Consider the following 25,216-nt stretch of genomic DNA (forward strand, 5'->3'; position numbering starts at 1 on the left):
CAATCCTTCCTATACACCTAAGATAGGTGCTATCCCCATTTTTTAAAAAAATATTATTTTAGTTATTAATGGATCTTTATTTATTTATATGCAGTGCCAAGAATTAAACCCAGTGCCTCACATATGCTTGGCAAGAGCTCTACCCCTGCATTATGACCCCAGCCCTGCTCTCCCTATTTTAAAAGAATGGCCATGAAGCTAAGTTTTTATGATTAAAACCCATACTTTCATTGAAAAATTAGAAGTAACATTTCAAATATTACAATATGGGGAGTTTCACAAGTTCTCAATACGTAAGGAACTTTTAATACCCATGTGTACTCATTTTCAAGTAATTGTTAAGTATAATTAAATATTGCATTAATCCATTCAAATCTTTATTAAGTGCCTACAACATGTATAATCCTATGCTAAAGATGAAGGGAATACAAAGTGAATTTTTAAAATAGTGCCAACTTGTGTCAGGCATGCTGGTGCACGCCTATAATCCCAGTGGTTTGGGAGGCTGAGGCAGGAAGATTACGAGTTCAAAGCCAGCCTCAGCAAAAGCAAGGCACTAGGCAACTCAGTGAGACTCTGTCTCTAAATAAAATACAAAAAGGGCTGTGGATGTGACTCAGTAATCGAGTGCCCCTGAATTCAGCCCCCATACCAGAAAAAAAAAGTGGTGCCAACTCTTAAGTAGTTTACAATCTAATGACAGTGATAATAGTTTAACAAACTGTAGGAAAGGAATTAAAAGCAAACATTCACAGGGCTGGGTTTGTGACTCAGTGGTAGAGCGCTTGCCTGGCATATGTGAGGCCCTGGTTGGATCCTGAGAAGTGTGTATAAATAAATAAGTTAATTAAATAAAAGCTCATTGACAACTAAATATATACATTAAAATTTATATAAAAAGTAAACATTTGTCCTGGTTGAAAAGGATCACCTTATTTACTAAAGCATAAATTGGGTTGGAAAACATTATTATTATGTGTACCTTTATTAGTTTATCCTTTTTAAGGGATACTGGTTGTTTTTAGAAAAGTAAATATTTTACCTTATAGCAATTTTATGATTGGTTTGAATTTTTAAAACAAAAATTTGCTTAAAGACTAAAAATGATTCATAAAATCAAATTAACATCATGCACAGATACAGGGAGTTTATAATAGTATATGAAGAGTTAAGCACAAATGAGTCTAGTATTAAAAAGTTAAATGTGAATTCTTCTTAAGTTATTATGCATGAGTTCAGTATATATATAACAAGGATTATATCTACGTCTAAGATTATAACTCACAGATTATTTCCATCTGTAATAATACATAGAGTATAAAATGATCAGTGTATAGGCTTTTCTAATATTTTACATATCAAAAATAATTTGGAGCCAGGCATGGTGGTGCACACCTGTAATCTCAGCGGCTTGGGAGGCTGAGGCAGGAAAATCGGGAGTTCAAAGCCTGCCTCAGCAATGGTGAGACCCTGTCTCTAAATAAAATATACAATAGGGCTGGGGATGTGGCTCAGTGGTTGAGTGTCCCTGAGTTCAATCCCCAGTACAAAAAAAAAGGGGAAGGGGGCGGGATTTATGAGTGTAGCTCAGTGGTGTGCTTAGCATGCACGAGATGCCCCTGGGTTCAATCCCTAGCACCATAAAAAAAAAAAAAAAAGACTAGGGATAAAAAGAAAAAGTGATGATGGTATAGATAATTTAACAGTAAATTATCAGTGCAGACATGAATGTAAATTTGCAACTATTTTATCTATATTTTATTGTAGATATTTTACCTATATTTTAAAAATGGTTAAAGAAATTTAAAACACCTAGCAAAACAAGTTTGAGGATCTATTTTGTTTGAGGATCTAAATGTATTGCAGATAAAAAGAATGGGCAAATAGTATAATTAATCAAAATCTTTATTGATTCATGCTTTCTAGAAAATTTTTTAATTAAATCATCAAGGGCCAATACTTTCCTTTGCTCTCAATACTAAGCCATTTTTCCCACCAAATATAATAATGTATATTTTTATAACTAATCAATTTGTAACAGCTGTGATTCTCAAACCTTTTTTTTCCCCCAAATACTTCTTAAAAATACAAGATCGTAGTTGCAAACAGACCATAAGTAGCAATTTAAAAAATCTAAATAGGCAAAGCCTTACTCTAATTGACCAAATTATCACCACTCAGATGGATTCAGCCTTTTCAGGCTTTGTTCAACAGCCCTGCACTATCAAAGGTGTCCCACAGATGTTCTCAACATCACAAGTGCAGCTGCTGACATTCTGATGCCACAAACAATCACAAGGGCACAGAGGGTAGACCTTGCTGATTCAGTTTTGTTCTTCGACAGAGTTTTCTTCTGCACTTTCTTCATCATTTTTGTTTTCTTCCTTGCAAGAATCCTGGCTGCTGGTATCAATAAAATAATTTTCTTTTTCATTCTGTCTCTCTTCTATTTTTTCTTCTTCATTAAAGCTAGAGGAAGAAATTTATCAATCTTTCAAAGGAAAAATGAGTTGGTTTATAGGAATACAAACCCTTTGCAGTGTAGCCAGTCTTCCTCAAGTGTATGAGTTCCAATATATTATCAAGAGAATTCTAAACCAGGTGAGGTGGTGTATGCCTGTAATCCCAGAGGCTAGGGAGGCTGAGGCAGGAGGAGCACAAGTTCAAAGCCAGCCTCAGCAATTTGGTGATACCCTAAGCAACACAGCGAGACTCTGTCTCAAAATAACAAACAAAAAGGGCTGAGGATGTGGCTCAGTGGTTAAGCACCCCTGGGTTCAATCCCCAGTACCATTAAAAAAAAAAAAAATTCTACGAAAGTGTCAACTTTAAAATTTTATAAATATTCCTTTGAGAACTAATTTATTTAAAAACTTGAGTGACTCTTTTAAAAATTCATTTGAAAGCATGCTATTATTTTCATTATTTATATCAGAAATCTAAGTTATTCTGTTTTAATAACAAAATACTTCATCACCATGTAATATTTTGATTGTATCAAACACTGTAAAATATCAGTATGTTTTACAACAGTTCACATGCATTCCCTTAGGTAAAAGATTTTTAAAACAGAGAAGTGTATGCTTTCCTGTAGTAAGAATTTTTCAAAGGTAAACTGTTCAGACATCTTACATATGTTACCTTTCTTTATCTTCAGTGGAACTTTTCATCTCTTGATTGTCGAACTTTTCAAATACTTTTCCACTTTGGCCTTTCTTTGAAACAAACTCATCAGATATTCCTAGTGCTTTTAGGGTGTTAGAATAATGCTTTTCTGCTGCCATTCTTGCATTTTTCTATAGGAAAAACAAATCTTTTTAGATGAGAACAGACTTTAAATTTCCACTAAAAATGTATGGGTTAGAAGCTCCAGTGAAAATTAAGTTCATCAATAACAGGTGATCGAAATATGTGTTTTATATGACCGGCAATTATACTTCTAGGTATATATCCAAAGAAACTCCTATACCTATGCCCCAAGAGGCATACATGTACAAGAATGTTCAGGATGATACTGTCTGTAATAACCTGAAATTGTAAACAGCCCAATATCTGTTAATGCCTGGATAGATTGATAAGTTATGTCTAATCACAAAGCAATAAAAATGAATGAACTATACCTATCTTCCACAGCATGAATAGATCTCAAAATATAATACTGAGCAAAGGAAAGAAAACCCAAAAGAGAACATTTATTCATTTACCTAAAAGTTCAGAAACAGCAAAAGTAAACTATGTTGTTTGGAGATAGAAATATAGGTGGTAAAACTGTGCAAAAAAACAAGGAAATGTTCATCTTGAAAGTTAGAATGGGGCTGCCTCTAAGGGAGAGCTAGAGGGTTGTGTCTAGACAGAGCACACCAGTGGTTTCTGGAGAGCTGGAATGCTCTATTGGTTAACCTGGGGTGTAGTCACAAGACTGTCGATCTGTAATTATTCTTTACACTGAATTTGTTTCACATACTTTTATAACTGTACATAAAGAAACCTGGAAAAATCAGTAAGAATAAGTTTATGTGATAGTTATTAGAGGGCTCTTCTATTTTATATGCTAACTCTTTATAATCCATACCTAAATACATCAAAGAAAATAAAATCATCAGTACTGTTATCTCTACTCTGTGGAAGAAGCAAGGGATAGCAGTAAAAAGAACATGGATTTAAAACTGGGTTCAAATCTCTGGAATGTCCAAACTTGGAAATCTGTTGGAATTGTGATGTCTCCTAGTTGCTACAAGTTGAAAGTCATCACAGTTCTTGAGGTCACAGGCTTTATGGAGCTGCAAAGTGACAGTGTTCACATTAGTGCCTTAGCTTTGATCTACTTTTAGCTCTTATGAATGGATCTGAACTAGTATAGGGCCCAGAATTGCTCTCTGGACCTCCACCTACAGCAAAGTGACTGGATAGGATAGGATAGGATAGCAGAAAGACTGTAGGTTCAACTTAGCAAGGTCCTATGCAAACTAATGAGACTTTGTCTCAAAAAAAATGAAGGGCTGGGAATGTGGCTCAGAGGTAGAACATTTGCTTAGCATGTGCAAGGCCCTAGGTTTGATCCCCAGTACCACTAAATGAATGAATGAATGGATGAATAAATAAATAAATAAGGGAAATAGGGATGCAGCCCTTGGGTTCAATCCCCAGTAGGGGGGAAAAAAAACCTTAAAAAATATTAACAGGGAAGAAGAAAAGAAAAAGACATGAAGAAAACCAAGACCTCACTCCAGCAGAGGTTAAATGGCTTAAGTTAACAAGGCTAGTGAGTGGCAGAGCTAAATCTCTTGACCTTTTTCTGTGTCTTTTCCACTCTATTACGCTGCTTTCTCTTCATGGTAGTGGCTATACTGGTTTTGGCCCAAGCTGGATGTGGTGGTGCACGCCTGTAATCCTGGTGGCTCAGGAGGCTGAGGCAGAAGGATCACAGTTTAAAGCCAGCCTTAGCAACTAAGTGAGGTCCTAACTCAGAAAGATTCTGTTTCTAAATAAAATATAAAAAGGGCTGATGGGAGTAAACCCCCTTGGGTTTGATCCTTGGTACCAATAAATTGATTAATTAATTAAAAAAATAAAGGTGGCTCAAAGCCTGATGCCAGCAAGTCAGTTGTCAGATAGTTGCCTAACTCAAGAGACTTCATGGAGTTCAGTATTCTACAAGTGAAAACAAATAGCAAAGACTAATTACAATGGATATAAGTATCACCAGTGCACTTTCTGATACTCTGGGAAACTAAAAAAGAAGGTTAACCTCAAATGAGGTTAAAATGCATCTGTGAATAACAACAGTTTTTTAAAAAGAAGTGAAAATGCATTTGGAGGCTGTGAATACCAACAAACCTTGGTGAACTAAAAGACAGGGCAAAGTGAGAAATGAGAACAATAAAGAAAGGGAGACAATAAAGAAACCCCAAACCTAACTCTGGACACATTAAGAACAGTATATTCTGATGTAAGCAAACTAAATGTAATGACACTAACCAAAGTCAATGCTAGGAATACTTCATTGGAATTTGGTTTAAAATTCAACTTAATATCTACTCAACTAATAAATCCTATGATTTCCAAGAAACAGGACACATGGTTTGGTCTATAATGAATCATGGGCACATTCTGCTAGGGGATAACTCAACAGCAGGAAGACTATAATTCTCTCTTTTAAATGGGCAGTGCATAAAGCTGCAAGTGAATTTATTAAATAGCTGTTAATTAGCAGCAATAGTCACAGCAAAATAGACTGTAAGAAAGTAATAATTTGTGTTAACTAATTGAAAATAATGTTGATTCAGTATAGAATTAATTATCTTTTAATAATTTACTTCAAGATAAACAATGTTTAATTATTTTTAATTGGAACAAGTATTTCCCCCCAGCATCTCACCATGCAAAAGAACTGTAAAGACAATGAAATAAAAAGTACAGATAATAAAATAACTATTTTATTATCAAAAACTCTGCTAAGGTACATGCCTTTCATCCCTTAACTTGGGAAGCTGAGACAGGAGGATCTTGAATTCAAAGTCAGCCTCAGCAATTTAGTGAGGCCCTAAGCAACTCACTGAGACCCTGTCTCAAAATAAAAAATAAAATGCATTGAGGATGTAGCTCTGTGGTTCAGCTCCTCTGGGTTCAATCCTTGGTACAAACAAAACAAAACAAAGCCAGGCACGGTGGCACATGCCTGTAATCCCAGCAGCTCAGGAGGCTGAGGCAGGAAGATCGAGAGTTCAAAGCTAGCATCAGAAAAAGTGAGGTACTGGCCTGGGATTGTGGCTCAGTGGTAGAGTGCTTGCCTAGCATGCACGAGGCACTGGGTTTAATCCTCAGCACCACATAAATGTAAAATACAAATATTGTGTTCACCTAAAACTTAAGAATAAATATTAAAAAAAAAAAAAAAAAGAAAAAGTGAGGTACTAAGCAACTCAGTGATGATGTAGCTCAGTGGCCAAGTGTTCATGAGTTCAATCCCTGGTCCAAAAAACAACAACAACAAAAAAGGGCTGGGGTTGTGGCTCGGCGGTAGAGTCGCCTAGCACATGCGAGGCCTTGGGTTCGATCCTCAGCACCACATAAAAAATAAATAAATAAAATAAAGGTATTATGTTCAACTGCAACTAAAAAAAGTAAACATTAAAAAAACAAAACAAAACAAAAAAACCCAAAACTCTGCTGAAAAGGATTGCCTTTATTTCTTCCAGGAACCAAAATAATAATAACATGTGATGGTGAAAGTATGTCTATAATCAGTGTCCTAGTTCAAAGAGAAAAATATTTTTCTATCATCATAAGTTTAGTTTGTAGTAATTCTTTCATTTATTTAACAATTTCCAAATACTTATTTTGTAACAAGCACTTATGGGAAGTAAGGAGAGTATGGGGAGAGAAAAAGGTTTTGAGTGAAGGAACAAAATCTGTGAGGGCCAAAAGTGGGAAAAGAAATATTAGCTGCGCAACTAACCTGTGTTTTCAACATTTACAATTTTTTTTTATTTAATTTTATATAACCATTTATTTTGCCACATTTTCTCTGGTGCATAGAAACAGTGGGAATTCACAACATGACAAAACTGTTTATTAATACTGAGACTCATCACCAATACATCAGAGTAGTGCCCTCAGCCCAGGGTAACCCCAGTGAGAAAAAATGTAAGGTAACAATGTCTGGCCAATTTGATAATAATTGTTCAGTTTGGGTTCAACACATGCTTACAAACATCTCCACTCTGCCAGAAAGTATTTTAGGTGCTAAGTGCTGGGAATACAAAGATTTGGCCAATACCCTTAAAATGAATTAGCTAGAAGGGAAGAGAGACCATCATGCAAATAGATATTTTCCAAACTGTGGCAAGTGCTATGACAGATGGGTGCACAGGCTAGTGAAAGAACACAAAGAAAAGGGCACTCAACCCAACCTGGGGCAATAATGCAAAAAGTGACTGCATGTTAAGACTTGAAGGAGTAGGAGTTAGGTAAAAATAGAGACTCTAAGGATGTTTAGAATACAGTATGAATACAGACTTCAAGTTTGGAAGTAGTAGCATAGTCTGAAATAGCCCAAAAATAAAGGGGGTACATGGAGAAAGAAGACAGGGATGGGAAGAACACAGCAGGAAATAGACTAAGGAGATAAAAAAGGATCACAGAGGATTCTGTATATCATGCTAAGAGTTGTGATTTCGTCTTCTGGGACAAAGCAGGACAGCTTAGAGTTAAGTGTTTAGAAGTAGGTCAACTTGGGTTCCAACCTCAGTTTTACTAACTATAAACTTAATGAGTTTACTTACCTTCTTTCAATGTAAGCTTCTTCATCTATAATATGGGACGACTTACCTTATAGCATAGAATCAGTGAAAATGGATGATTGCCACTGTTATCAAAGGATATTAACAGCCTACCCAGGGTTAACATTTTGGCAGGAAAACGGGAATGACAAGGAGAAGACATAATGAATGGCAAAAAAAAAAAAAAAAAAAAAAAAAAAGGCAAAGCAGAAAGACCAAAAATAATAATAATAATAATAATAATAATTCCAAGAGATAGGGTTCTCACTATCTTGCCCAGGCTCAAATTCCTGGGCGCAAACCATACTCCTGCTTCAGCCTCCTGAGTAGCCAGGACTACAGGCATGCACCACTGTATCCAGTTCAATCAAGTCATTGTTATAATAATTCAGGTAGTTCACCTGGCATCTAACAGGGCAAATTACTTAGGAAAAAAATTTGACAGATCCCTTAGTGACCCTCAACCAAAAGGAGAAGTAGCTGTCAGTCACCTGAATTATACCCTCAACCAAAGGACAAAAATCAACAGGAAGATCTCATTGCAGAGGAAGATAAAGGTAAGATGTATACAGAAAATCTAAGTAGAGATTTCTGTCAAAGCAGTGAAAATAAAAATTTGCAGTTTAGAGCTGGAGATAAAACCTTTTGAATCAAAAAGTCAATTAACTGCTTTATACTACATAATATAGAACAGCTTAAAACTGATTTTTTTTTAAGAGAGAGGGAGATAGAGAGAGAGAATTTTAATATTTATTTTTTAGTTATCGGCGGACACAACATCTTTGTTTTGTATGTGGTGCTGAGGATCGAACCCAGGCCGCATGCATGCCAGGCAAGCGCGCTACCGCTTGAGCCACATCCCCAGCCCTTAAAACTGATTTTTTAACTGAGACAAAAAAAAATATAATCCTTAAAACAAAAGGCATTATATAAAATTATATCCAGGATTACATAACTTTGAGAGACTGTACTGTGGAGATTCACCCACAACACATGTCCATTGTCCTGAGTGAGTCACTGACAAGAACCAAGTATAGTCTTGTAACTATGCTCATCTGTCAGTGTGCTAATTATCTACTGTCCAATGTAACAGCTTGGAATTCACAGATCAACACCAGTAACCTCCAGTGATTTTGTCTATTGTTAAGCAATGTGACCCATACAAATGCTTCACTTAGAAGGACATAGAAGATGACCTGAAACTGATAAACCTCTCTGAAAGAACAAATTATAAAACTGAAAATTTAGAAAAATCAGGATCCACTGTCCATTAGACCAGTTTGTTTTTCCTATAAAAAGGAAGCCCTTTTAGTAATTATAGATAAGACTAAATTATACATTTATTTTTTAAAAATTGGCAGAAATAAATCTGATTCAGTTAGCCATTTTGTTTGATTTTTTAATTCTTCAAAGATGTCCAGTTATATCATGAAGCTTCAACTTAATATCTGACCACGTTGGTACTTAAAAAAGACTGGCCATTAAAAACAGGTTGTGAAACTAACAGTTTGAGAACTGGATTAGCAACAGGTTCTTTGTCAAGCTTATGTGCCTCATCAACAAAATTCAAAACTTAGAATTTAAGCAACATTATTTCTGTGGATGATTTGATGAAGCCATCATAAAAACAATAATGTGTCTCAAGAATCATAACATATATGAAAAACTGACTGTAAACTTGGGAGCTAAAGATATTAAAACAAAACAAAGAGGCTGACAATAGTTCTTACATTCCAATAAACACAACCTGAGCAACTCTTTCAAATAGTAGTGGCCTCTTTTTTAATTTTTCTTCTCTTTCTTCTATTTCTTGTCGGTATTCTCTCATTCTTTCCTTTTCACTCTTTCTAAAATCAAATAAAAGGAATGAAATTTTAAAAAGGTCATTTAAAAAAAACTTGCACATATAACATTTAGCTTAGAGGACAAAAGAAGCTATTAGCAGTTTACGTCAATTCCTTTTCTAAACTGATAAATTCTCATGGAATGTAGAATAAAAATCCTAGGTTTTGAGAGTACATATTTAATCACCCTGGGAACAGTCTTGGTGCTTTGATTTCCAAAATCCTCAAAACATAACATACTACTAAGGGGCTTCAAATTGGCCTGAACAGATGAATGAATGTCCTCTTATTTATAAGTGTACAAAACCAAAAAAATATCAAAATAGGTGTCTTCTCTCAAAATAGTTCTTCTGAAAATAAGACTTCATGCTTACTGTATCTCCTAAATGAGATCTCCTAAAGTTTAGTGGCAAAATTAATTAAATGGGAGCAAGTCAGTGGAGAAATGGGGTACATGGGAATATAACATACGAAAGAATAAGAACCAAAACACATACATTTACAGTAAGTATACTTACTCTTTGGACAAGATCCTATATAATGAATTAAACTATATAGTTTTTCTCTATGTAAGATATATTAAAGCAACCAAGATAATGAGATTCCATGGATTAAAGGAAATAATGACCTTTAAAATGATAATTATGCTTAATATATACAAGTTGGTGTTATGAAAAAGCTAGTTTACTCTCTATAGGTAAATAGTATATTTCTAAGTTGTTTTATTTATTTTTTTTGCTTAAGTTCAACAAATTAAACTCCCTGTATCAGAGGATTAATGTTGTATTATAAAGGAATATTCATCACCAAAAACAAATATATGCATTTTTGGCTCCTATAAAAATTAATAAATCATTATTACTTACCCAGATTTGGGAGGGATATTTTCCTACTTAAACATGAACATTTTTATGTACAACATCCAGAACACTGGCTTTCAAACTCTGTACTGCAGAATTCTATTGTTCTGTGAAGGGATTCTATTTTTTATATTGAAACTATCAAAATGAATATATACCACTAATTTAACACACATGTTAAAAATGCATAGCATAAAAGATGTCAATTTTCTACAATGTTTTTAATTTGTGCTATCAGATTTTGTGCATAACTGAGAACAAAACTACTTGACATCTGTTTACTAAGAAAGTATTCTGAGCTGGGGATGTAGCTCAGTGGTAGAAGCACATACTTAGCATGAGCAGGGCCTTGGGTTCAATCTAATATATGGCAAGATATTAAGAAAAGAGTTTTATCTATGAGCATTAAGAATTTCTCAATATTGTATTATGCAATTAAAAATAATATACAGAAGGGTGGGGATATAGCTTAATGGTAGAACTTGTGGTTAGCATGCACAAGACCCTAGGTTTGATCCCTAGTATTTGTGCATACACGCACACACACACAAAATAAATAATAAATATGTGTGTATATATATAATATATGCACATATAATATATGCATATAATAATATATGCATATATTATATATGCATACACTATATATACACATATACATACACACTCAAAAAAAAAAAAGGATAGTTAATAGCTATGATCTTATGCTGACATAAGATCATAGCTATTAACTAAGGCCACAACAGAAAATGTTTTTGTTCATCAACATAGCTTTATGGTTGTTCTTACCATGGAGTTGTGTATATTGGTTCTCACCACAAGGTATGTGTTTCTATGTGTCTAAGTGCACACTCATGTATGCATTTTGAGTATAAGTAACTAGTTATAATTTAAATTCATAACTTAAAATACTATTACCACTCTCAATCTGTATATATATTGATAGCCACTGATTAAGAAAAAAGAAAGTTTGGAAACCAATGTTCTGGAGTTCAGGATTCTTTCATAATACCTGAGATATTTTACTTTGGACTTAAAAACTTGAGCTAAACTTTGATGTGAGTCATAAGCCTTAGCCCGGGTTGTCAGGAGTTTCTGCAATTCTTTGATTCTTTGCTTCTGCTTAGTTAGGATCCGATTTCTCTCTTCTTCCAACATTTTCTTTTCCTCAAGTGATCTCCTGAGGGCAACAAACTAAGGCTTAATTCACTTTAAGCCAAGGAGAAAGCTGTTTAGCAAAAATTTAACAAGGGATATTTCAAAGGCTGAAAAAAAGACAACCTTTTGAGAAGGCTCTGATTTGTGAAACTGGAAATCCAATCAAGGCTGACTATAACCATTTCTATACCCAAAGATTCATAAAATTAAAAATACATTCTTAGAGCAACATCCTTAGTAAAACACCCTAAATTATGTAGTAAAATATCTTACAATAATTTCTTAATATTTGCAAATTCACCAACATAAAATCAACAGAGCTGCATACACTACTTTAGCAAACATGAGTCAGTCAATACCGAGTCCTAGTTATTTACCTTATGGCTTGTTCCCTTCCTCTGGAAGATACTGTGGGCGCTGGAGGGTTGCAGTTACAAGGCATGATCTTTGCACTTGTACTTCTTACTGGTGACTTGTGTCTTAGAGACTGATAAGGCCAATGTGTTTCTTTCAAATTTTCTTCATCTGCTCTAATGTCTGTCAAAAGGGGTTCTCTTTTAGCAGATGCACTTGAGGATGTATGAAGATCAGATGGTTTACTGCCAGTTAAGAGTTTTGAATCCTTGTGTCCTGGGAAGCCTGTTTTATATTTCTCAGGAAGGTCTTCAACATCATGAGTCGGGTACCTGGCTTTGTGTTTATACCTTGACTTTCCAGCCTGTCCAGGACCCTTAGAATGCCTGAAAGTTGGCATAGGGGATGAATTCTGTAAAAGTTCTTGGGATCTCGGCTGTATCTTCATGTTTCTATAATGCTCTTCTTCTTTTAACTTGTCACTGGTATTTGAATCATAAGTAGAACGAGGTATGGGTCTAGCTTTAAATGAATTTGATTTCTTTTTAGATCTAAAAAAGTCTTTCAGCTGCTTTTCCTGGGCTGCTTGCTTCTGTTCTTCTCTTGCAATAAACTTAAATGGCTTTTGTGAGTTCAGAAGAGCTTCTTTGTTTTTCTCCTTCCTAGACCTCCTTCGTTCTTCTTTTTGTTTGACCATATCATGATAAAGGGGGAGAAGGACACACACAGGAACTGGAGTGGCTCGGAATTTCTTCTTACATTCTAAATCTTCTTCTTGTTTTTTGAGCAGCTGATGTACTGTTTCAATATTTGGTTTAGATTTCATGGCCTCTTCTTTTTTCTTCTGTTCTCTAATCATCATCTGAAAAGGAGCAGGTATTGTAATCCTGGGCACCCATTCTTTTGGTTTCTTCTTTGTTTTTTCATTTGCCTGAAAGTCAGTATCTTCATACTGAATATAATCTTTAACACGAAAGTCTGTCCACATGTTGTTGATGAGATCCTTAGCATAGTTCATCATTGTGTATTTTTCTAGATTGGGCACATCCTCTTCAGAGGAAGAAGTATGCAAGGAGGAGGACCGGCCTAAGTCAGGCTCTGAAAGTGCTGTCATTAATGGAACATGTTGATAGGAGTTCTTTTCTGATATAAAGCTAAGTGAGAATAATAATTAGGGTATAGTTTCAATTTGGTATATGACCAAATATTAAAATAGAGGTATATATTTTCTAAGATCAGGGTATAATTAGCTATAAGAGAAAGGCTGGACAGGGCTTGTGAAAATTATCATTTCTATTTAGAACACAACTGAGACATGCCTATAAATTATCTAGTTCACGCTCTCATTTTACAAGAAAATAAAAAAGTCACCTTGTATCTAACTTCTATTAAATTCTCCATATGTTTTTCAAAGTCATCATATTAAAACATACCTCTGATCACATCACTCCCCCATTTGAAACTTTTCAATGATTTCTCATTGCTACAAAGTCTATATCATAAAGCCCTTCAGGACTGGACCCTGTTTACCTTTCCAGTCTGACCTGTTACCACTCCCTACCTCCAGTCACCATTCTTAAACCACATCCAATTGCATGAAGTTCCTCATGTACATCATGATTTCTTATGCCGCCATACCTTTGCACACATGCTTTCTACTGCCTAGAAGGCCATTCCCTACTTCCTGCATCTGCTGAATCTCTTACTTGTCCTTTAAGATTGAACTCAGGTATAACACTTTCTTTTGTGGAAAATTCTTGCTGCATCTCTCCAATACACTGGTATGATCAACTGCTTCTTCCCTCATTAATGTAACACTCTGCTATATCATATTGTAATGCAATTTTGGTTCTTGGTTAGTCTTTGATCTCCTTGAGGTCATCCTGGTTTTGACTTCTCCTTGAGGCATAGTCTGGCACACAGGAAATATGCAATCAGCATTGATCAACTGGGTGAGTTCAGAGACTGGTCTTAAGTTTCAAAACAAGAGAATTCACAGGAGAAATGGGTCTTGAAATTACAGATGAGCTGGGTATGGTGGTGCTTGCCTATAATCCCAGCAACTCAGACACTGAGACAGGAGGGAGGACTGCAGGTTCAAAGCTAGCCTCAGCAACATAGCAAGGCCTTAGTAATTTAGCAAGATTCTGTCTCAAAATAAAAAATAAAAAGGGTTGGGGATGTGCTCAGTGGTTAAGCATCCCTGGATTCAATCCCTGATATTAAAAAACAAAAAAAAGACGATTTTGAAAACATTAAAGATTCACATCTCCTACTCTTGAACTCTTTGTATTGTATCTTTTTTTTTTTTTTTTTTAGTATTTTTTTTAGTTGTTGGTGGACATAAAACCTTTATTTCATTTATTTATACGTGGAGTTCAGGATGGAACCCAGGGCCTCACATGTGCTAGGTGAGCACTCTACTGCTGAGCCACAACCCTAGCCGTTTGTATTGAATCTTTTAAGATCTTATGTTAATCTATATGTTACAAAGTTTTTTAAAATTAAATCTTAATGTTCATAATTTAAAATGGGACAGCCTAAATATTTTGAAACATGTCTACAGGTCTGTGGGTGATAAGTCCAAGAGAAAAAAAACAAATGACCACCAGTTGTCTCTCAAAGCAAGAGATCACCTAGAAACTGATAAGTCATTAGAGATTTTGAATAAAACCCCACCCCAGGGATAGGGATGTGGCTCAGTGGTAGAGCACTTTGACTAGTAGAAGCAAGGCCCCGAGTTTGATCACCAGCACCACAAAAAAAATTAAAATTAAAAATAAATAAATAAATAATAAAATTCCTTCTCTACTATCATTGAGAGTACAAAAAGAACACATAATTTTTTTTTAAGCTGTAGATAGACACAATACTTTGTTTTTATGTGGTGCTGAGGATCAAACTGAGTGCCTCACATGTACTAGGCAAGCGTTCTACCACTGAACCACACACCAGGCCCAAGACTACAAAAGAATATTTGAGAGTAAATATTCTGAATTAAAAAACAATTTATTCCCCACTTTTAAGCATAAATTTTATTTTATAGTCCACAAATGACATTAGGCACATATTTACCTGGAAGAAATACTAGGAACATCTTCCTTGATGATCAGTGGCTGAACTTCCTTTAAATTTAATTTATCTTGATACATTTTCTCTAATTTTGCCATAGTTTCTATGTGGGCTGCCTTCAGCTCTTCTAGTTTCCTGAAATACTCTTCATTAGAGTAGCAAACATCAGAAAAGTGCACTATGTCCTCATAGTTCATATGTTCATCCAACCCAGAAAAGTTGGTGTTAAAATCAGCCTGGTAGGGAGGGAAAAACCTGTTATATGACATTTGGAATTAAAAGCAAATTAAGTTGATAATGATCCAAATGTTGCTTCCAATTAGATTATAAGTTACTTTTGGATATTTACATTTTCCCTTAATGATTTTTTTCCCCATATTTCCCCTAATCTCACACACACACACACACACACACACATTTTTTTTAAGTTATTGATGGACCTTTATTTTATTTATTTGTATGTGGTGCTGAGAATTGAACTCAGGGCCTCACACATGCTAGGCAAGGGCTCTACCACCGAGCCACAAACAGCCTCCGGCAATTTAGAAAGGCCCTGAGCAACTGAGACCCTGTCTCAGACTTAAAAAATAAAAAGAGGTAGAATGTGGCTCAGTGGTAAAAGTGCTCCTCGATTAAATCCCCAACACCAAAAACAAACAAACAGAGAAAACAAAACCAAACATGAGAGAAACTGAGACCAAACTACAAGAAAATAAGTTATTTAACCATTTTATAATGGATGGTTCTCTGGTCAACCAACAAAAGGTTTTTGACTCACTGCATTCACAGTATTAGGACAGGACCAAACCATCCTTTACAAAGCGTTTCTATAAGGAGCCTCCTGAGTTGTTTTAACTGAGATGAAAAGGAACACAGCCAAACCACCAGAACTAATGCTGCCCCTTGAGCTGTGCTCCTGCAGTGTAGCTCTATGGTGCGCCAGTGGGGAGAAGGCAGGGGAATGGAGGAGGCAATGGGGGTCAGTGGGGTCAGGGACAAAGTTCTCAGTGGTTTATCAAGGAGCCAGCTGGGACAAGACCTCACAAGAGAGGAAAGAGGACTTAGGAGTGGATGGAGGGCACTCTTAGAACACTGTTCCTGTGGACAGCAACAGCAGGAACTCCTATCGGTGACAGAATCTTTGGGACTGAGAACAGAAGGAGAAATATGTGTTTGTATATATTCTACATACAAGTCAAGCCTCACTCCTTTCACATATTTTTTAGTTCTTTTAATTGAAGCAACTAAAGAGCTAAAATCTCATTTTTCCACAAATAAAAAAATTTTAATATGTTCCCAATCAAGAAAGAGTTGAAATTATTCATGATACTATGAATAAAGGTTGTCAACCGTGCTTTTAAATTTAACCTACTGCCTGGAACACTCAAATGAATAAAATATATTTGCTATAGAAAGTTACAGATTCAATCTGATAAGACTCTGGAAAATAAATCTGTTTAGGCTTTCCTGACAGAAAATTGAAAAAAATTAATGGATGTGGAGATTTTTGTTTTTGTTTTTATTTTTTTGTGAACTAAAAACAAGAGGCCAGTGTTGTACCACTTGGAGGTAACTTAGAAAAAAACAAATAAAGGAAAACAAGTTTTCTTCAGTAGAACTGATATGCAGAAATTTGTTACCAAGAGGTCCACGAATCAAAAAACTACTTAATATATGTCATACAAATCAATTAAGAGAATTCTCTAATATCTTTTGCTGTTTGTATGTGTGCCTTGTTATTCCAGCTGAATTTAGTTTGCAGCTGGAAGAATCAGCAGAATTACCTCAGGGCCTTTGCACTTATTCCCTCTCCTCACGATTTCATCCAGAAATCTGCAGAGCCCACTTGCTCATCCCTTGAGGTCTCCACTCAAATGCCATCTTCTCAACAAGTCTTGACTGACTGCCCTATTTGAAATGACAATTCTTCCCCCACTCACTGTCAGCCCTCCTCTGCTTTATTTTTCCCAGAAGTATTCAACGACTGATATTCTACATAGCCTGCCCCTACCAGAAAACAAGCATTGCGAAGGTAAGAATCTGTCTGCTTTGTTTACTCTGGTGCTCCCAGTGTCTAGAAAAGTATCTGGTTAACAAGTGACCATAAATATTTGTTGAACAAGTGAATGCACAGTAACAAACAAAAAAGAAGTTTCCAACAAAGAAAAAAAATCCTTCAAATGAGTGAATCATGCAAACATTCTGGCAGCTATGGAGAGCTGTCTTCATTCTACGAGTATTAAGGAAAAGACCTAAGTTCCAAAAACTATAATTAAAACAGAGAAATTATTCCAAAGAAACTATTTTTAGGCAAAAAAAAGCATCCATGTGGTACCATTCATCCTTTGAGAATATCTCTTAAAAGAGGATCTTATTTCAATTGTTTACACAAAATGGGTCAAATTTACTTTGACCTGGAAGAATTATTTGAAAAAGAGAAGCTTTTGAAGAGACTGTGGCAGGTCTGATAATTCTACTTAGACTACATGTGACTTTGGCACAGTATGTGTTCCATTTTCAGTTTAATACTGTTAATACTAGCTAGAACTTTTCAGACAGTGATCTCAGTGTTTTACCTAAAACAGATTCTAATTTCATCTTTAATTGTCTCCACCCAGAAACATTTGGTATGTTAAATAACACAGGTCACAGACATTTTTCTTCCTTTCCCTTTAATTGTTCCGCTTTTTGTGGAATGTTGCAAATGCTGCCCCTGGATTAGAGGATAATCTTCCTGAGATTGGCTTGACCCACTTAGATAATGACCTTTTCCAGCACCTGTTCTTTCCTTAGTGTCAGCATGCATAAGGAACTATTTGTATTGCAGTCTATAAAGTTTCACTGGCAATTCTGAAATTTTTATTCAGAAATGTTTTTCATTGGAAAGGATTTGTAAGAAATGAGGCAGACCTACATGTATTAACATGGGTAAATCCCCAATAAATGAAAAAGAAAAAAAGCAAGTTGTAGAACTTTATATCTGTCTGTATTTTATGTCTATATTTGTAATATGTACCATCTGTTAAAATATTATATACAAGACAGAAAAAAGTCCAGAAGAATAGAATACATAGAATTTCAAAACAGTGGTCTTCTCTACACTCTCTCCCTCCTACTCAGGAGAGTTGGTGGGTATCCAGATTTTCTTTTTGTGGGGGAGAAGTGTTATAAGGGACTAAGCCTCATATGTAATATTTGATTTGTTTTTGTTTTTTTTTTTTTTTAAGAGATAGGGTCTCACAATGTTGCCCAGGCTGGCCTTGAACTCCTGGGTTCAAGCAATCCTCCTGCCTTAGTTTCCACAGTGCTAGGACTATGAATGAGTGTGTACCACTGCACCCAACTAACAAGTGATATTTTAAAAGGAGAAAGTATTCATGTATTATTGTCATAACTGAAATGTAACTTAACAACAACAACAAAAAAGACAAGCCAGGCATGGTGGCAAATCCCTATAATTCCAGCAAATCAGGAAGCTGAGGCAGGAGGATCTCAAGTTCGAGGCCAGCCTGGGCAACTTATAAGATCCTGTCTCAAAACAAAAAAGGCTGAGGATGTAGCTCAGTGGTAAAGTGCTCCAGGGGTCAATCCCTAGTACTAAAAAAAAAAAAAAAAAAAAAAAAAAAAAAGAATATTCCAAACAACGTCTCATGAACACTTCACCTGCCCAGCATCCCATATCTCTTCTAGAAGATGGCTCCCACTTCCCAGCAATTAAGTTCTGCTTACCTTTCCCTTTCCCCTATCCCTCAACTGCCCTCCTAACCATTTTATTTTAGGAATACAGAAACCATCAAAGGGAAGCTCCCTCATTGTCCCCATCTACAAAGCTTCCTTTTGGGACCCTTTTCTCATTCCTTCATATTTCAAGGATGAAATGCAGCAGGTGACACCTCCCTCATCATTAAAAACAATGACTACGAACCTTGCAGCCTCTTGTCATTCCTCCTACCACTGTGGTGGCTCCTTAATCTCTTGCCTATTTTTTCTGGCTGTTAAATGTTGAGGTTCTTAAGAGCTCTATACTAGGACCCTTCTCTACACTCTCTCCCTAAGTGATCTGTGATCCATTTTCATTGTTTTGGAAATGCTGAAAACTCCCAGATATAAATCTCCAGCCCAGAGCCCATAGGACTTCAGTTTCATAAACCCATCTTCTTCCTATACATTTCCATTTGGTAGTTCCAGAGGCATCCCAAATTTATCATATCAAAAACTGAAACCTTGATTCTACCCAGCCCCTCAAACATATTCCTTCCCCAGTTGTCCCCAATTCAACTAATGGCATTACATTTGATGCAGCTGTTCAAACTGAAAACCTGGGGATGAACATTCTTGATTTCTGTTCCTTGACTTCACATGCAATCCAGCAGTATGTCTTTTCTAGAGAAATCTGTCCACTTCTTGCCATCACCACTGGATTCTAAGTCCAAGCCACTGTCCCTGGCACCCAATAGACTCCTGACCAGTTTCCTTGCTTCTGCTTTGCAGAAATGACTAACTCCTACCACAGAAAACCAAAGTAGAACTTAATCTTCAAAGGAGTTTTTCAAATGACAGTCCCATTGGCAGCTGTGGTATATATATTTGCTCTTCATTAACAGCTGAGAGACAATTATTATAGTTCTTTTACAGATAGGAACACTGAGGGCTAAGGAACAATGTTATAATATCACCTAGCAAGTGGCTACTCCATCATTTTGCCTCTTTTATTATCTACTGTCAATTGTGAATAATTGAAACTGGTTCTAGTAGGACTCTAATCCTGATTCATGCTCATGGTCTCAATCTGCCTCATTCTGGATAACCTTGAGGTGTCTGTCTGTTGGTGAAATATTGGCCATAAAAGATGTTGCCACAGGTTTTCTCATGAATAGTTTTAGTATAAAGATATTAGTATTTCAAGCTGGATGCAATGATGCAGGCTTGCAATCCCAGGGACTAGGAAAGCTGAGGCAGGAGAGTCTCAAGTTTGAGTCTCAAGTTGTTAGCCAGCAACTTAGCCAGAATCTGTCTCAAATTAAAAAATACAAGGGACTGGGTAATGTAGCTCAGTGGTAAAGCACCCCTGAGTTCAATCTCCAGTACCAAAAAAAAAGAATTAAAATGTCAAAACACCTAGTAATTTCTACTAGCCCTAGACCATAATGTTTTGTATTTGAGCTGCTTTGGACATATGGCATTAAGAAACCTTAACTGGGTATAAGGAAGTTTATATGTGCAGACTGCTGATTTAAAATCAAGGTTTCCATCTTTAAGTGACTATAACAGATGGCCGACTCTATCCTCCATCTGCTGGACAGGTGTCCAGGAGACATCTGACACTGAAAATTGATCTGTGAAAAAGCTGTCTCACTCCACCCTGCAGAACCCCTGACCCCCTGGAGGCACTGGGATCTCAGTTACTTGCTTGTCTGGATACTTATCTATATACATATCTGTGTCTCATCTAGACACTGAATTCTGCATGGGTTTTTTTTTTTTTTTTTTTTTTTTTTAAGCACTCACTTCTTATATACTATGTTAAAATCTGCTAAAACCAGGTCTTAAGATGATAAGACACGCTCCTGACAGCAAAGTGATTCACGTGTTTTTATGGATCATCCATTAGAGGATAGTTTTCTTCAAGTTAAAGAAGAAAGGAAATATCCAGTCCTAACAGATGCTGGAAAGTAGGGAGTAAAGTTCTGACTTTGTATTCTCTAGAAATAGTTATAAAAATGCTCCCTAATAAATTTTTACAACAATCTCTTTGGTAAAATTTTAAAAATTTTCAATGCCTTGAATTTTAGCAATTTTCATGGGAGAAAGGAGATGATGGTGGGCCAGGATCATCAGGTAGAGGTCTGCATTGGGCACAGCGTTTCCAGCGCCTCCTTGCTGGGCAGGGACGTGGACCAGCATTCAAGCCCGCGCCCAGTCCCGGCCCACGTCCCGCCCCGAATTACCGACGCCCGCGTGGCCCGCAACACCTTCTCCTCCTCGCCTTCCTCCAGAGCCGCCGCCTCTGCCGCCAAGGCCTCTAGGGGGTCTTCACGTTCGTACTGGGCGACCCGCGCTCCGGTGCTGGGATTTACCGGCATGTGGAAACTGGAGGCCGCTACCCTCGCGTCTCGGTGGGAGACGGAGGCCATCACCCCGCCTCCGAAGCCTGAGCGCCAGCGCTGGCCCGGGGCGGGTAAGCTGGCTTGGCCTCTAGCAACCCAGCGGCTCCAGGCTTGGGGTGGGCGGTTACTAGGGGCGCGGTTACTAGGAACGCTACAGGAGCCGCTAGGGATCAAGAATCGCGAAAAGGGCTGGGGAATGTGGCTCGAGCGGTAACGCGCTCGCCTGGGTTGGATCCTCAGCACCACATAAAAATAAAATAAAGATGTTGTGTCCACCGAAAACTGAAAAATAAATATTAAAAAATTCTCTCTCTCTAAAAAAAAAAAAGAAAGAAAAAAAATTTAAAAAAGAATCACGCAAAAATCCTGGCATGCTCCCAGAAGCCCCAAATCCTCCGCTGAGCTTCTCTCCTGAGGTATTAAACTAAACCGCAGTTTACCTGTTCTCCATGAGTTTGTATTAACATCCCTAAAACTGATAAAATTTTTTCATATGAATATCATTCTTTAAAAAAAAAACGCAGTTTAACCTGGCATTCTGAAATTATTACTGCAACTGTACAAACAAGGCAAAGTCGAATTTAATCTTAAAAAGAGTTGTTCAAATGAGTGTCTCACTGGCAGTTTGTAATTATCACTAATTGATTTAACTTACTATCCAGTTTACTAGACAGTGGGAGTCGGTTCTCTCATTCTCTCCCTCTCTCTCTCTCTCTCTCTCTCTCTCTCTCTCTCTCTCTCTCTCTCTCTTTTAGTTGCTTCTAAATTGCTTTAGTTGCGGAGGCTGTCCTAGAATTTGTGATCCTCCTGTCTCAGCCTCCTGAGTCGCTGGGATTACATGCTTGTGCCACCGCGTTCAGCACGGTACTGAGTCTTTGCTGGTTTAGAAAGTTGACCGACTGAACCGAACATTCTTTCCCCTCTTTAGTGTCTAACCTCCTAAACGCAGACTTCTCACATTATATAAATGAAACAATTAGTTTTATGAAGAAAAGAGCGCATATTTATTAGCTGAAATAGTATGATAGGAGACGGAAGAGGAGGAAGCAGGCGGTGCTATTGTGTGAAGAAAGCAGCAGGGTTTACAAGCTACTGCCTAACATAGCTCCCCCAGGAGCCAGAGAATGGGGAGGGTAGTGTATTCCCCGCTGATTGATTTGAGAACTAGCAGGAATCGGCCAATTATAAGGAGGTTACTAGTTGTCCCGCCTGCGTTTTTCTCGGCTTGACTAATGAAAGCCCAGAGTTGGTTGGTGCCGGGCGCTCTGACACAGTGCAGGTAGTGTGAATCCGGTTCTTCAGTTTTGAGTTCAGTTTTGAGATTGAGACTGGCTGGATTGGAAGGCACAAGAGCCCAACCTTAACCACAGACATCCCCACCTGCACCTCTCTCCCACCAACTTTCCATTCGGGATTTGGGTTCCTTCATTCTGCAGCACCTGACTGTGATGGAGACCGAGCCCCCAAATAGCGGGCATGGTTAAGTCTTAGCCACCCACCTGTTACCTAAACAGCTGTCGTTCTCTACCATAAAGTTGCCCTATTTCCCTCGTTATGTGGGGAGTCTACACTACAACCCATCTCTGAGTTCAGGGCTCTTTTCAGAAAGTTTCTTGTTTGTCTATTGAGATTGTGAGCCTCTGTAAAATCCTCTACTTCACCAGCTCCTTCAGACTGCTCTTTGTTTTGAAAGCAATTGCTTCTCACTCTGGAACGGATCCTTTTTTGATACTAAGCAGAAGCCAGAGGTGGAAGCTCTGAAGCCAGAGAGGTCGCCAAAGTGACAGGATATGCAGCTAGTTCTGTGGCTGCCTGTATCCCTGTAGGGATTTGATGTAAGCCCAACTCAAAACCAGCCAGACAGGTCCACATACTGAATCACTGCATTAATGGAAGATTAAAATAAAATAGTAAAATAATGGGAATGAGTGTGGAGGACATAGTTTGTGTGATGGAGGAGTAGTTCATTGGCAATTTTTAAAATTTTAAAATCTCATAACATAACCTCAAACTATTTAGAACAGAAATGAGCGGATCTACAAGGATTTTTTAAAAATTGGTGCATTATAATTATATAAAACAGTGGCATTGATTGTGATATATTCATATAGGCACATAGCACTTCCTCTTTACCTTTCCTCCTCCAGTTACTTTTCTTTTTTTTTTTTTTTTCAGTCCTGAGGATTGAACCTAGGGGCACCTAGCCACTAAGCCACATCCCTAGCCCTTTTTCAATTATAGATGGACACAGTACCTTTATTTTTTATATGGTGCTGAGGATCGATCCCAGCACTTCACACATGCTAGGCAAGTGCTCTACCACTGAGCTACAATCCCAACCCATCCGTATCCCTTTTTATTTTCTATTTTGAGACAGGGTCTGCTGAACTGCTGAAGCTGGCCTTGAACTTTTGATCCTCTTGCCTCAGCCTCCAAGTTGCTGGAATTACAGGCGTGGGCCACAACACCTGGCTAATTATTTTTCATTATAAATGTCTACTTGCATTAAATGATCAGAGAAAGTTGATTGAATCCTCTGACTTTAATAAATGTATATTATCTAATTGTGCTATTCAAATCTTCTATCCCCTTCCATTTGAGACCATGTGCATACAAATGTATCAAAAAGGATTACACATAATTAGTTCATAGCTGCTCATTCACAATAGCTAATGTGGCAGCCACCCAGCTGAGATGGCTTAGAATTCCCTTAAAGATAGGATATACTATGCAGAATGCAGTCAACTGATACAGTGATGTGTTGGAGTCTGCTAGTACTGGCTTAAGAGACTTAACATTGACAACAATATAGATTTTGAATTGAAGACCAATTAGATACTTACTATCATGGTCCAGGCAGAAACGGGTCTAAACTCAAGACAGTAGATGCAGTGATGAATATGGGATGCTGAGTCTTACTGCTGAAAATGTTGGTAGGCCCGCAATATCAGTACCATCTGGGAGTTGTTCAGGCTTTCAGGTTCTACTTCAGACCTACTAAATCAGAATCTGTATTTTATAAGATTCCCAAGGTAATTCGTATGTAATTAAAGAACAATGGATTTATAAGATTTTTGTGACTACTGCAGTGAGTGAAGTGAAAGGAAGAATTTAGGATAAACTTTGCTTTTATCTAAAACAGTCTGAAAGTGCAATTTATCATGGAGTCTGTGAAAAGACTATTGCCTGTGGTTTTTTACCTAGGCAAGAGGATCACCTGAACTGAGAGGACAATCCAGTTAATCTTCACAATTACTCTGTGAGGATATTGTGTTGAGAGAGCATAACTTAGTTTGTTCAAAGAGAAGAGGAAAAAAACACATCAAAATAAACATTCTTTGTTTTATTTATTTATTTTTTTGGTTTTAGGTGGACATAACATCTTATTTGTATGTGGTGCTGAGCATTGAACCCAGTGCCTCGCGCATGCCAGGCGAATGCGCTACTGCTTGAGCCACATTCCCAACCCCAAAATAAACATTCTTATAGATGATGTATATCCCTTTACTATGATTATTATATGCAGTCCTCAAGAAATTATTTTTGTAACATGGAACTTTTTTTTGTATGTGTGCTGGGGATCAAACCCAGGGCCTTGTGCATGCAAGGCAAGCACTCTACCAACTGGGTTATATCCCCAGCCCAATTTCTTATTTTTATTATTTTTTTATTTTTTAGTTGTAGATGAATACAATATTTATTTGGATCAACCCAGTGCCTCACACATGCTAGGCAAGCACTGTGCCGCGCGACCAGCATGCTAGCTTCATACTAGAGGTCCTAAGCATAGAAGTTAACTAGTAAGATCAAAATAAACACACATAAACTCAATTTACCTTTTTCTTGACCAGGTCAGAGACGTCCCTCCCAGGCTCCTGCCTTGAGCCACCTGGTGGGGTAGCGAGGTTTACACAAGAGACAAGCAGGAGAGAGAGAGGGCACGCCAGAGAGTGGCCTTTTATTGGGGAATAAGAAATTCAGGGGAAAATTCCATCCAATGAAGGTCAAGGGGGACAGCATTCCAAGGTCAGGGTCAGTGA

At 37.2% G+C, this 25,216-nt stretch overlaps 1 protein-coding gene and 1 long non-coding RNA gene across 6 annotated transcripts; one reads left to right on the forward strand and one right to left on the reverse strand.

Annotated features, from left to right (window-relative positions):
• Nucleotides 1–1,887: 1,887 nt before the first annotated feature.
• On the reverse strand, nucleotides 1,888–21,203 carry Fam161a (FAM161 centrosomal protein A). 5 transcript variants are annotated; one of them, XM_027934553.2, is made up of 7 exons: nucleotides 21,018–21,203; nucleotides 15,073–15,305; nucleotides 12,021–13,151; nucleotides 11,498–11,665; nucleotides 9,529–9,628; nucleotides 3,142–3,296; nucleotides 1,888–2,469 (listed from the first exon to the last, which is right to left on the reverse strand). In XM_027934553.2, exons 1-7 carry the CDS (start codon nucleotides 21,201–21,203, stop codon nucleotides 2,325–2,327), a joined length of 2,118 nt encoding a protein of 705 aa, XP_027790354.2. In that variant the 3' UTR covers nucleotides 1,888–2,324. The 5 variants fall into 5 exon arrangements, with proteins under 5 accessions (XP_027790354.2, XP_027790355.2, XP_071457720.1 ...); XM_027934554.2 differs by lacking the exon at nucleotides 11,498–11,665; XM_071601619.1 differs by lacking the exon at nucleotides 1,888–2,469 and having other exon boundaries at nucleotides 3,150–3,296; nucleotides 9,512–9,628.
• Nucleotides 21,159–23,740, forward strand: LOC139701792 (uncharacterized). The gene is made up of 2 exons (XR_011704347.1): nucleotides 21,159–21,247; nucleotides 23,554–23,740. It is a non-coding gene; the product is annotated as an uncharacterized lncRNA (long non-coding RNA).
• Nucleotides 23,741–25,216: the final 1,476 nt, after the last annotated feature.

Source organism: Marmota flaviventris, chromosome 14 (genome assembly GCF_047511675.1).
Source record: "Marmota flaviventris isolate mMarFla1 chromosome 14, mMarFla1.hap1, whole genome shotgun sequence".
Lineage (NCBI taxonomy): Eukaryota > Metazoa > Chordata > Mammalia > Rodentia > Sciuridae > Marmota > Marmota flaviventris.